General features: G+C 42.6%; 2 protein-coding genes across 3 annotated transcripts; one reads left to right on the top strand and one right to left on the bottom strand.

Moving 5' to 3' along the window:
• Window positions 1-1,138: 1,138 nt before the first annotated feature.
• On the bottom strand, window positions 1,139-9,162 carry TDG (thymine DNA glycosylase). 2 transcript variants are annotated; one of them, XM_063395712.1, is made up of 10 exons: window positions 8,807-9,162; window positions 6,083-6,231; window positions 5,072-5,301; window positions 4,524-4,593; window positions 3,801-3,936; window positions 3,639-3,721; window positions 3,464-3,558; window positions 1,802-1,973; window positions 1,377-1,505; window positions 1,139-1,280 (listed from the first exon to the last, which is right to left on the bottom strand). In XM_063395712.1, exons 1-10 carry the CDS (start codon window positions 9,160-9,162, stop codon window positions 1,141-1,143), a joined length of 1,560 nt encoding a protein of 519 aa, XP_063251782.1. In that variant the 3' UTR covers window positions 1,139-1,140. The 2 variants fall into 2 exon arrangements, with proteins under 2 accessions (XP_063251782.1, XP_063251783.1); XM_063395713.1 differs by having other exon boundaries at window positions 1,139-1,277.
• Window positions 9,113-11,102, top strand: LOC134549769 (ubiquinol-cytochrome-c reductase complex assembly factor 6). The gene is made up of 2 exons (XM_063395718.1): window positions 9,113-9,268; window positions 10,862-11,102. Exons 1-2 carry the CDS (start codon window positions 9,113-9,115, stop codon window positions 10,955-10,957), a joined length of 252 nt encoding a protein of 83 aa, XP_063251788.1. The 3' UTR covers window positions 10,958-11,102.
• Window positions 11,103-12,900: the final 1,798 nt, after the last annotated feature.

Here is a 12,900-nt window from a genome sequence, read left to right as displayed (position 1 = left end):
GTATCATTTAGGCAAGTTCCTCAGAAGAGTTACAGTTTCTACAGACAACTTCTTATTCATGGAACAGCTGTTCTTGTTAAAAACAGTTTTTAACTTTTAAGTGGAATAAAGATAACACCCTCTAAGGTCCTACAGATTAAAGAAAATTTAATGTTAAAAACTGCTAACTTGCAAATCAATTTCACCCTGTGCTAAATGCATGTGATATAAATAACATAGCTGTACATGAATTTTAAAGAGAATGCAGTGTTTTAATTCTGTCACGTTCAAAGGGGTTATCTCCTGCTAAAGGTCAGGTGAAGAGATCAGCTTCATGGAAATGATGGAGTTTAAATGCCACAGAATTCAAGAACTACCACTGCTGTTTGTTTTTGCTTTTTTTAAAAGGAATTCCAGTTCCTTACATTGGAATTTAAGGGGAAAAGAGACAGAGCGGTAGGCAAACCTTATCCTAAGACAGCTCAGCTAGAATATTTAGGCCGTGTGCTCTGTGACACAAATTTTCTTCCCCAGTGTTGTGACTTGAGATGACGTCTTCACTCCCTTCATCCTGAATATGGTTCACTCACTGAATGGACAGAGCTCTCTCATCCCACCAAGCACTCACAGCTGCAGAACAAAACTTTCTACACTTTTTAAGACGGTAAAAGGCAGGCTTAAAAAGCACAATTTCCTTCACTGTGCATGATTAAAAACACCGCTTCACACAAGGTAAGGGTACACTTTCACTTTTCCCTTCTGGATATAAAAGTATTCTGAGATATCCAAATATTGAGGCATCAGTAAAAAGTATACTGCTGCTGTTCCTACCATGTTAGCATTTATGGAATAAAATTACTACCCCAAAGAAATCTTCACAAATGAGAAAGCAATTTGTCAAAAACTGCAAGAAATGGCATACATTAAATATAAAACTCATATACAAAAAAGGGCTAACTTTTTTTTTAAAAAAAGTTTGGACAGTTCCTTAAAATTATCTAGTTCATTGATTTAGCCTACCACACACTTACTTTGGGCTATAATAAAATAACTAGGGGAGATAAAATACTATTGAGATGCTTCAGTTGGAGAACCGAGGTACCAATCTTGATGACTGCATTAAAACTGCAGCACGTGTGCATAGCCCAGAAGGAGCAGCTCCTACGCGCTGCTCCCCTCCTCCTCCGGTGTCACGCTGGTGCTGAAGCCTGGAATCTGCTCTGCAAAGGGCTGTGCCACCCACTGTCCGTTGGGAACGCCGCCGAAGGACGCCCCTTCGCAGAACTGCGCGCTGCTCCCTGCTAACAAACAGAAACCCCCGTTTGGAAAGGCACTTCACACCACGGGCGCTCTGCTCCCCAGCAGTGGCTGCAGGCTGAATGCCACAAGCACTTTACCAGCTCCATTTGAAGACAGGCTGCACTGCTCAGGGTCATACGGTGCACGGTCACAGTAAGCTCCTCCATACGCTGCTTCATAGCCTGGGTCATACTTTTCTTCTTTGACAGCCATCTTTTTAGCATCCTCTGCAGAAACAGAACAGCTCAAGCATTAATATTTAGAATAAAAATCATCAAAGAGCACTTTTAGCAGAAAACATTTGAAAATCGGCCACAAATTCTAAAAGATAATCCCTGCTCTCCTTAGATAATTTAGACTGTACAAAAGAGAAAGGAATCTGTAATTCTATACCACACAGTTTAGAGAATCACATCTGCCCCCCACACCCTATTAAATTCTTTATTTCTTTCTGCTTGGGAAGCTGCTAGTATTGTACACTACATTACATTTTAATGAAGCATTAACAAAATAACAACAATACCTTGTGCAAGTTGCAAGTCAAACGTGTACTGCACCTCCTGGACCTCCGTGTTGGGTGCAATGCCTTTCAGTTGATCCCTTAAGTCTTTCAGCTTAATGTAATAATGAACTTTATCTTGTGCTCGAGGAAACTGAGCACATCTTGCACTGGATGATGGCATAACGTAGCAGAGCTTGAGACAAAGAGCAAGAAAAACAGCATTACTGATCCCCAAGCTATGACTTAATACTTGGTCAATTCAGAACAACTTAACAGTTAAGCTCACTGTTTTAACCATTTGTACAAACTTCCAGCTAATGCCACAGGTGATTGTGGAAAGGGCTACAATGAGTTTTCATTTTTCTTGGCCAGCCATCTGTCTTTCCCTGAAGACAGGGGCTGATTACCAGCTGCTAAGTGAGCACAATTTTCACCAGTTATTTATGTGTTGCAGGAGAAGCAGTACCCGTGTATATTAAAAGAGAGCAGAACACACTCCAGAACTCCCTGAACAAGCAGAGCTCTGAGCCAGGGCATAGAGGAGTACGTGACAGCATGCAAAGAGCCCAGACCAGTGAGGGAGGCAGCACAGGTTAATTAGCCTGGCTTCTTGGTTAAGTGCATCTGCATGACATATGACAGGCTGTGAAAATTGTTGTTAGTGTGGTTGGAGCCAGCTTCAGTGTTTCTATCTCTGCCAACAGCCCTAACTAAAGATATCAAGTTAGTTCAGGAAAAACAAACTGTATTCAATACTTCTATTACCATACAGCCTTTATGAACAAGTACCAGTAAAGGGGATTATTTATCCTTCTTACAAATACATCTGCTGCAGAAGTCCTTAAGAGCTACTTAAGGAGCAAGCACTTTATCCAATGATTCTTCAGGCTCTAATGGCAACACTTCCACTTTTAGAGAAAGGCAGCTGAAACTTCCAGCACTAGTAATTGAGGATAGAAATAAGAAGAAAAACAATCCAAACTTTTGAACTGACAAGGTGATGAAGCTTTAGAATAAGCTGCCTTGGCAAGTCACGTAATTGCCTTTGCTTTAACTTGTTTATAAGAACACATTAAACAAACCAATTTCTAATGATACATAGCTGGTCTCTTGAGATATTTTCCAGTACTAGAGGTCTATGACTAATGCACTCTTCATCAAATTGCTTGTTTTATCTTAAGCATCCAGTTTAACTTCAAACTGCAGATCAGCTTCAGGAGATCCAGTGTGACGGAAGCGCTTGGGCAAGCCCAGATCCAGTAGTGCTGAAGGGTGCAGTGGCACACGGATGGACTTGCTGCTCTCTCCCCCACACTGGGGCACTGCATGGTCATGGTCAGTATCAAAATCCAGGAATACAAATACCCAGGGGATCAGATGAAAATTATCATAAAAGCAGGCAATGTGTTGCTTGTATTTTAGGTAGTCCTCAGAGAATGCACCAACCTATAAACATAACATGCAATTTCTCCAATGAAGTCTGCAAGTCTGAAGAAGCTGCAGTAAGGACATGTCCGAAAACTGCACCACTCCCCTTTCTCTATCTAAGTAAAAACCTTTCACACCTCTTGTACTTTGGTCAAACTGGTGTTATCCTAAGTGTATGCAAGGCCTAAGATGTCACTAGTTTTTAAATAATCAAAATGGAGTGTCCTAGTTTTGTTTCTCAGTCTCAATACTTACAGTTTCTGTATCTGGCACTTTGTGTGGCTGCAGCCCAAATTCCAAGTTCTTAACTCTAATTCCAAAAACTTCTTTACTAAAAATTTCATAAATACCTAAAATGAAAATATAGGGTAAGTGGAAAAAAGAAAAGCTACTGACAGAAAAAGTTTCATTTAAAAGTAAAAGTTCTCACATTTTCCATTAAAAGCTGCTATACGAGGTTTATACTTCTGTAGCTTCTGCATCAGAATTCGCCCTCCTTCCCGAAATTCTTTGCTAAAAGACAAAGTACTCAAAATTATAATCACAACTATTAATTCATTAACAAGTCTGATATTTCCCTTTGTTGTCTTACCTGGAGAGGTCTTTGCTTCCAGGTGTTGTCCTTTCAACCATGTTTGTAAATCCAATCCCATATTTATGTGGCAAGGTGTGGTCATCCATGTGGTTCAGCTGTTCATTACTTAGACCAGACATGAACAGACACTTCCCTGTCAAGTAGGAAGGCAGATATTCATTTGCCTTTTTCCAAGGAAAAGAAAACAAAATAAAAAAATTCCACTGGACCATTGGAGTACCACAATGCTAAAGGAAGAATCTATTTTAACAAAGTATCAGTTCATGTGGGAAGACTACTGCCCTATCCAGAAAGGTTTAAAACAGCCAACATTGCTTTACCTCCTGCAAGAGGGCAGAAAGGCCCTAGTGAACAGGAATTCCTCATCATGATCCTGGAAACCAGCCTTTTATTCTAAAAGCTCAGCACAGAGCTTTAGATTTTGTGATTCCCTTAAGCAGTGATCAACAAGGATTTGGGGGGGAAAGAATGTGGCAAATACAATGTGTCAGATTTCTTTGACAGTCTTGTCATTGCTTCTCCTTGCGCTGGGCCTCTCTGACAGAGCCCTCTGTCTTGAACTCATATTTAGTATATAAAAATCCCTCTCTGAAGAAAAACAACCACCCAACAAACCAAAACCCAGGAGAAAAACAAAAACCAAACGACCTTAATTAACATTCCACAAGTTCTAACAAAGTTCTGCAAATGCTAAAAGAAGAAAGGAAAACAAAAACGTACAAAAATGGTTTCCAGGTCCTGGGTAATGATGTCCTTTGTAAGCTGCCATCAGGCCAGGGTTTATGCCAATCTACAAAGATACCAGTCCATTTTAACAATGACAACATAGCTTGCTAGTCAAGAATTTAATCAGGTAACAGTAAGGATGCTTATTCAATTCTAAGTTACTGTTAATAAACAAAAATGTATTAATGGCATCTTCCATCCTTATTTAAAAATAACTGACAATTTTGCAGCAGTGCCTCGTTTAGATGTGCAAGGTCAAGAGAGCAGCTCAGAGGCTGCAGAGCTTCCAGGAAATAAAGCACTGACTTATGGGCTCTGTATGAATCTGTACTAAACAGAAGCCTTAGGCTTCTCAGAAATTAGGATTAAGTTACTGTGGCTTTAACAAAATGCAAAGCAGCTCTACACACAGGAAATAGTTTATGTACTTTATCTTAGATCTTGCCATATAAGCAATATAGATGAGTAAGCAGAAAGAATGTAAATCATAACAAGTAAATGCAAGACTTTTCTACCTAATCTTGTAACTCTAAGTTACTTACTATCACGATGTCCAGATCAAAGGTCAAAATATCAGGCAAAGTCTTGGTCAGAAGTTCAGCTTCAGATACACCATTAAAACGGTCCACTTTTCTTTTGACTTTAAAAGTATCTGTGATCTTTTCTTGTTTGCCTTTTGACTTGGCTGGTTTTTCTTTTTTAGCAGCAGGCTTTTTGGGTTGCTTTGGCTCAGTTGCTTTGGCTTTTCTTTTCCTTCCCCCTTTTTTAACTTCTGAAACATATAACAACTTTTTTTTGTACATTTCCAATGTTGCAGCACAGATATTCAAATAGATTCAGTTAAGTGTATATACACAGAGAGAAATCAAAGAGGTAAATCTACCTTCAAAATTCATTAATTTAAACAACACACCTGAAGCTTCCTCATCTTCTGGCTCTTAAAAGTTTAGAGATTTGGGCAGCACAGGCACTTGGCCATGACCAGAGATTGCTCTCTTTATGTTCATTAATAATATTGAGCAGTAGAAGAGTGTCACTTCCCAACAGTTCATATTTATTTAAATAAGCTAAACTAAACAATTCTTAGTAACCAATTCCCTACCTGTGATTACTACAACAAACTAAGCAACCATTCAGACAAAAATATTTCAAATAAACAGTATTATACTGTACTTCTCTTGCAGAAAATTAAAAAAACCAAACTGGTATTTTGAAGCCAGAATCTAAAAAAACCCCTTCTCTAACAGAATATTAAAACCCATGACTTCAGCTAAAATAATGCATTTACCTATTGAAAAAAAATCTGCTTCTCTTGGAACAAGATAATTGTGTGAGACTGAGCAATGTGCATACATTCACATGAGTTTCCTTCCTGTCTTTTTAGTTGTCTGTTAGAACACATTTCTTAAGGAATACAACTAATCAATACTTCTGCAGTGAGCATCAAGAAAAGGAAATCCACTAGGTCCAAGGAAGCAGTTTAAGAGCAACATTTTTTCCCCAATCAACCACTCTCACTTCTTCAGCTCACCAGCACAGCCCAGTCACGCTACCTTTCGGAGGCTCCTGAGCAACGTTTGGCTCTGGAATGCCCTCTAGAGTCGGCTGCTCAGTCATCATTTCCATGCTGGGCACTGCAGTCATCATCTGGTGGAACGGAAACGAGTAAAACGCTTGAGCTTGCTGAAGATACGCGTAGTATCTGAGAGAGGGAGAAAGAGAGAAATAATTTATCAGCAATTTAGGAACTTACTGAGGTACCAAACAGAACGTAAACATCAAACTTTATCAAGGCTGCCATGTACTGCACTTACATTCTCTGATGACTGTTAGCAAGGCACTAAACTACCCACACCATCAAAGCAGTCTGGCTGCTTAGGTGATATCAGTTAACCCCTACATTAACAGCACAGTTCTCTTGTGGTTGCTATGATGTGGAATTAACACAGCATTTGTAAGGGAAGAGTAGAGCGTTCTCCCTGTTTTTTTTTGTAAAAACACTGTATGTAGTACACATTTCCAAAGCGAACTGTCTATCAAACAGACCAACAATTATCTGTTGATTGTTGCCAATCAACAAACTCATGTTGAGCTAAAGCTCCCTGGACTTCCACAAGTTTCCCAAATTTTAGATCATTTTAATGTGCTGACAGTTGCTTGATCTGGTAAGATACAGAATGGATGACTCATTCAAGGCTATAAAGCGTTAAGAATACACACAGCATTTGTGACTATGCAGATTATTAAACAGCTTTAACAAACTGTGGGGCAGATGTTGTCCCACTGTCACACACTGGATCCCAACACAAGTACTGCAGTTATTCCACATGGAAGTGTTCACACACAGAGATCCTTCCAGTCTCCTTCTATGCCTAAAGACATTCTTCAGTAGACAGCTCTCTCCCTCCTCACAGCTATTAGTCATATACAGCCCTCACACCCATTTCTGCTTTATTCTGTCACTCCCTTCTACCTACGCAGCCACCTTCTTGTCCATAGCTTCTACTGCTTTAAAAATACACAGAAGGGACTTGGTGAACAGTAGATTTTCAGGAAATAATTTTATCATCTCAGAGCTATAATTAAAAATACCAAATAATTTTTTGATATAGAGATATTTGTCCAAAAAGGCCAATACCATCCTGTATTAGCAATAGTGTGGCCAGCAGAACCAGGGCAGGGATTTTCCCCCTGGATCTGGCACTGCTGACGCCACATCTTGAGTGCTGTGTTCAGCTTTGGGCCTCTCACTACAGGAAGGTGCTGGAGCGTGTCTGGAGAAGGGCAACAAATCTGGGGAAAGGTCTGGAGTAGCTGAGGGAGCTGGGGGTGTTTACCTGGAGAAAAGGAAGCTCAGGGGTGACCTTATCACTCTCCACAACCACCTGGAAAGAGGCTGAAGCTGGGCTGGTCTCAGCAAGTGACAAAACAAGGGGAAATGACCTCATGTTGTGTCAGGGGAGGTTTAGATTGGATATTATGACAAATTTCTTCATGGAAAGGGTTAACTACTGGAATAGGCTGCCAGGGAACTGTCTGAGTGACCACCCTGGAGGTATTTAAAAGATGTTGTAGATGTGTAAATTTATGCACAGGGTTTAGTGGTGGGCTTGGCAGTGCTGGGTTAATGGCTGGATTCAATGAGCTTAGAGGTCTTATCCAACCTAAATGATTCTGATTTAAATTTCTTAAAAGAAGGGACCATTCCCTACTAGACACTGGGTTTTCAAGAAACCCACTGTAAATCAGTCTTATGCAATAAGAATCCACAGTCTTGTGATCAAGCCGCTTATTTTAACCCAAATATCTATCCTGAAACAAGGAAAATAAACATGAACATAGGTCTGTCAGACTCTCAGTTGCCTAACAAAGCTACAGGAGATTTTCTGAGTTCAGGGAATACCTTAAACCCTCTGCTGGAAGAGTTCAATTTTGTATAAAACACTTGTGTTTTATACAAATTAATGAACCAAACAAAACTGTAGATTTTGTATTGAGAAACAGATGAGAGACTGAGACATGCAGAATCCAGTTCACAATGTAATAAAAGCTTAATCATACAGACCAGAACAGAGTAAGAAAAATGTGAAAGCATCTAACCTAAGACCAGATCTCGTTTTGCAATACAGACCTTCTTATTTCACAGGTATACGAAGTTCTCCTTCTAGTAAAGAGAATAAAATTCCCTTTGAATAGAGAAAAAAATTTGCACCACAAACAAGTCCTCTTACCACTTGCTAATGAGAGTGAAGTTCTTCCCCTACCTCTAAGTTTCCCATGTATTTTAGGCCAGACTTCTTGCGTGGGTTCAGAAATACTTTTGTTTGTTTGTTTCTTTTCCTATTAATGTATATATATTATAGAACATTTAAATAAGTACTTCCAGTATCACGAGGAAAAGGTAGTAAATTGTTCCTCTCCCCTCCCTTCAGTTCATGATTTTTTCCTTCCCCCCCCACCTTCCGTTCATGCTAAAAACAAAGGGGAAAAAACAATAAGGTAAAGAAAACGATACGTTCACTGGAACAAAACCAGCTATTAAGTAATTTCCAAACCCCTTCGCGACAGAGACACGATCGCGCCCCACACTGCCCAAGGCCGCGCTCCCCCAGCCGCGGGCCCGGGAGCCTCAGAGCCCCGGCAGCGCCTTCCCTCCCTCTTTGTGCCCAGGGGAAGGGGAGGGGGCGCAGCCGGGCCCCGGCTCCCCGCGGGATGCGGGAAAGGAGAAGGAGAGCGGGCGGTCCCCACGCGAGGCCCGGGCGGGCGCCCGCCGGTACCTGCCCAGCTCCGGGCCCTCCATGCCGGGCGCGCCGCCGGGGCCGCCGCTGTCGCCGCCTGTCGCCGCCGGCCGCCCCCGCGCGCCCCCGACCCTCCGGGCGGCCCCGCTCACGTGACCGCGCCGGCCAATGGGGGCGCGGGGCGGGGCGGGGCCGCGGCCGGCAGGGGCGGGGGGCGTGAGGGGGCGGCCGGGCCGCGGTGCGGGCGCTGTGTCGCGACTCACCCGCCTGGCGCGATGCTCTCTGGCGAGGGCGGGCCTCCGCACCCTCTTCCCTGATCCCGTCCCTCTCCCGGCGGCGGCGGGGATGACGCACGTCCGGCGCGGTCCGTGCACAGGGCCCGCCCCCGCAGCCATGCCCGCCGGCGTGCCCTGGCCCACCTACCTGCGGGCGCTGGCGGCCAGCATACTGGCCATGTTCGCGGGGGCCGAGGTCGTGCACAGGTACTACAGGCCTGACCTTGTAAGTGCTCGGAGGGTCCCGGTCGCTGGTGGCGTGTGTGCGGGATGGAGGGTCTGCTGGAGAGGCCGTGCCTCGGAGAGGTCTCCGGCCTGGCGGTGGACAGAGATCAGCCTCTACAGAGGCATTGGCCGGGCCGCCAGGACTTCTCTGTGTCGGGTCTGGGCTCCTCAGTACAAGAAAGACCAGGAGATACTTGTCTTGTGGCAAGAGCGGGTCCGGAGGAGGGTCACGAAAATGATGCAGGGTCTGCAGCGTCTCTGGGGAGAGACGACTGAGAGGGGAGAGGGGAGAGGGGAGCTCCTTAGTGCTTATGAATACCTCAGAGGATGGTGCCAGAATCTTTTCAGTGGTGCCCAGCGACAGGATGAGGAGCAAAGGCTATAAAATAAACCACGAGAAGTCTCACCTTAATATGAAGAACTTCTTTCCGCTGAGGGTGGCAGAGCACTGGAACAGGCTGCCCAGGGAGGTCACGGAGTCTCCCTCTCTGGCCTCCAAAGCCGCCTGAACGCGCTCCTGTGTGATCTGCTCCAGGTGCTCCTGCCGGGCAGGGGGCTTGGAGGGGATAATCGCCAGAGGCCCCTTCCAACCCTACCAACCCTGTGACCCCTCTGGGAGTTGCCTCAGTCTGGACAGAGTACCATATGTCCAGAAGAGGGCTCTGCTGGGGGAAGCCGGGTTTTGAACAGAGCGTGCGAAAGTGGTGAGAAGGGGCTGTACTAGATTTAAATAGACTTGGTTTCCTCCGGTAACAGAAATGGAGGCGACCAAGAGTTGACATTAGAAATTATGCCAGACAAGGCTGTCAACATTATAGTCACAGAACTAAACTCTAAATCAGACCATATGCTTAGGGATAACGATGGTTTGGTTTAACCTCTTGGGAGGCCTGGCTTGGAAGCTTTCTCTCATCTTCTTGCTCACATATGCTTCTTAGGTTTTTGAATTCTCTGGGCTACCTTCAAATGGGAATAAGTTTTTAAAAATTACTATGCTTGAGCTGTTAGCTCAAAATTTAAGCAATGAGGCTTCAGTCATCGATAGCTGCATTAGAATTTATGTGTTTTAGTAGTCTCTACCATAGCCTTCATTACAGGAAAATACACATGTTTATTCAGTGATCAAATGATGAATTTTGAGGAGGTGCAGTTCTTGAAATGTCATGTTATCTGGTACTTTTAAAAATTTTTATCTCCAGTTTCAGTGCTTAATTTCTGAATCAGGGCTGCAGAAGCAGAAAACCATTTTCTTCTATAACCTGGAGTATGTGTGGAAACTTCAGCTGTGCTAGGGATATCTCTACCTAACTCACTTTAATGGCAAAAAGAAGCTTTCCTCCTTTAAAACAAGCTGTCTGATCTTCCTTTCATCTAGTTTTTTTTTTTAATTGTATTCTGCTACTTTAAAATAAATTAAATACAAAAAGGTAATAATTTTTAACGTGTTTTGCATGTAGAGATTATATTCTGCTCAGAAAAGAGGGTAGTAAAATCAGTTTAGCTGTCGTGCTCTTCCAAAGTAAGCTCGTTTACTGTTTTGGGAGTTTATTTTTTCCTCTGTCACAACACTGATATCTTTCTCTGTTTTTAATAGAGCATACCTGAAATACCTCCTAAGCGTGGAGAACTGAGAACAGAACTGTTGGGTCTAAAAGAAAGATCAAGCGAAGTTCAGACTTCACAACAGTGACCAGAGTTTATTTTCACTGGGAAAACTAGAACTGATAAAATATTTATCCAACTGGTAAAGTTGGGTATGTGAAATATGTATGTGAAATACTATATACATAAAATATGTATGTGAAATACTATATACATAAAATACATATGTGAAATGCTGTGCTCCTGTAATGTGTTTTTTCCTTCATTTAAGCAGGGTTGCAGGCAGCATTGAAAATAAACATACGGTAAATGCTGTTGGTAAAAGTCCCATCAGTTGTGTACCAAAATGTTTGGGAGTTCTTAAATCTGGATTGCATTTTAGGTATCCTTCAGAATAAGGCGTCAAACATGACACAGATGTATCACTGACAGGAAATGTGCTTTGGTCCACTGTAAGGCTGGAATCTTACAGCTTGGTCATCTCAGTTAAAATGGGGCAAATACACACAGATTACACTGAAATCAGATTTGTTTGTCCTCCATTTGGGTATCTTCATCTGTCTATGGCTGCTTTTGATAGCTGTAAATATGCAAAACTCTGAAATAAAAGGTGTAGGTTTACCGTTCAGTCTGGAAATAGAATCACCCCAACACTCTCGCAGCAGGAACTTGAAGATGCAGTCACCATCCTGTGAAGGCTCAACAACCCAGTTTTGAATGGTATAGAGCTTGGGAAGGTTGGGATTGCTTTCCCTTGAGAAGGATGCCAGGACAAAGCACAGGCTTCACCCTCATTTGTTACCTAACTCGTAAAAAACACAGTCTGACACATTACCTAGTAAGGAAACAAAAAGCTCCCCAATTCCTACTGCTGAAGTGCTTTATAGTCTTGTAAGAGCAGAGGGATCCAGAAATGATCACTGAAAGTGCTACATTTACACCAGCTATGGCTATGAAGCTATCATTTTATTTATGCCTGCGTAAGCTGGAGTGGTTTTCCTAGGAAGAAAGGTTTATAGTTCCTATGCATGTGTATGTGTCTGCTCTTACCAAATTTTACAGCTGTTGATGGGATGAGCTCCTCTCCTGTTCTTGTGTGCCCTTTTTACATAACTAGATCACATCCTAAGAGATCTTAAGAGAGATCTCAGGCACCTTTACCAATGACAGCAGGGATTGAGAGGCTTTGGTAAAACAGATGTTAAGCCCAAACAAAATGTATCAACGAAAATATCTTAAGAGATCCACATCTGGTGAAAAGACTTTTCCTTTACTGCACCTAAACAAGGCTGAGGTTGGCAACTTTCCACTTCAGCAGAAGATAACATTTATTGAAGAGAAAATGGGACAGTTAAGCAGTATTTTGTTTCTGTTCTAACTGGAGCAGGAACAGTTTTTTGATGATCCCTTTCAAAAGCCAGCATTCACCAGCCCTCACACTGTTACTCACACTTTGTCAGACTATCACCTCTTATGTTGATTTCTGACATGAAAGATGCATTTCTCTCTATTTTCTAGTGGTTTTTCAGATCTAAAGGCTGAAGAGGGAAGTTTCTACTAATTAGGTTTCAATTTCTAAGTGTATCTTGCTGCTACTGGCAACTGAGCAACAGGGAGCTCAGCCTTTTCTAGCACTGAGGGAAACGTCCTCATTATTGCCCATTTAGGAATAGCAAAGCTGACAGTGCACCAAGCTTTAACAACAGAGGTGACAGCCCCAGAATCAGCTTAGCTGCAGCACTCAAAGAAACAGTGCTGACTGGGAGACACTTCCACTACTGACACCATTTTGCTTCAGACCTGACAAAAAAAAGGGTAAACTTAGAAGCTTGTAATAATCACATTTTGTGCTTGTCAATGGCTAACCCTTGTCACTGCAGGGTGTAGAGAAAGCAGCTCAACCACAGCTACGCTGCACATGATACCCTCAGCTGAAGTGTATGAAGAAGCACGAAGTGTAACTCTCAAGAATGCTCTTTATTACTTCTGAAATTTAATCCGTTTTGACACCCTCAAACCAATCAAAGCAAT

Source organism: Prinia subflava, chromosome 4, assembly GCF_021018805.1.
Source record: "Prinia subflava isolate CZ2003 ecotype Zambia chromosome 4, Cam_Psub_1.2, whole genome shotgun sequence".
In the NCBI taxonomy this organism is placed as follows: Eukaryota; Metazoa; Chordata; class Aves; order Passeriformes; family Cisticolidae; genus Prinia; species Prinia subflava.
This window is presented reverse-complemented; position numbering and strand designations above follow the sequence as displayed.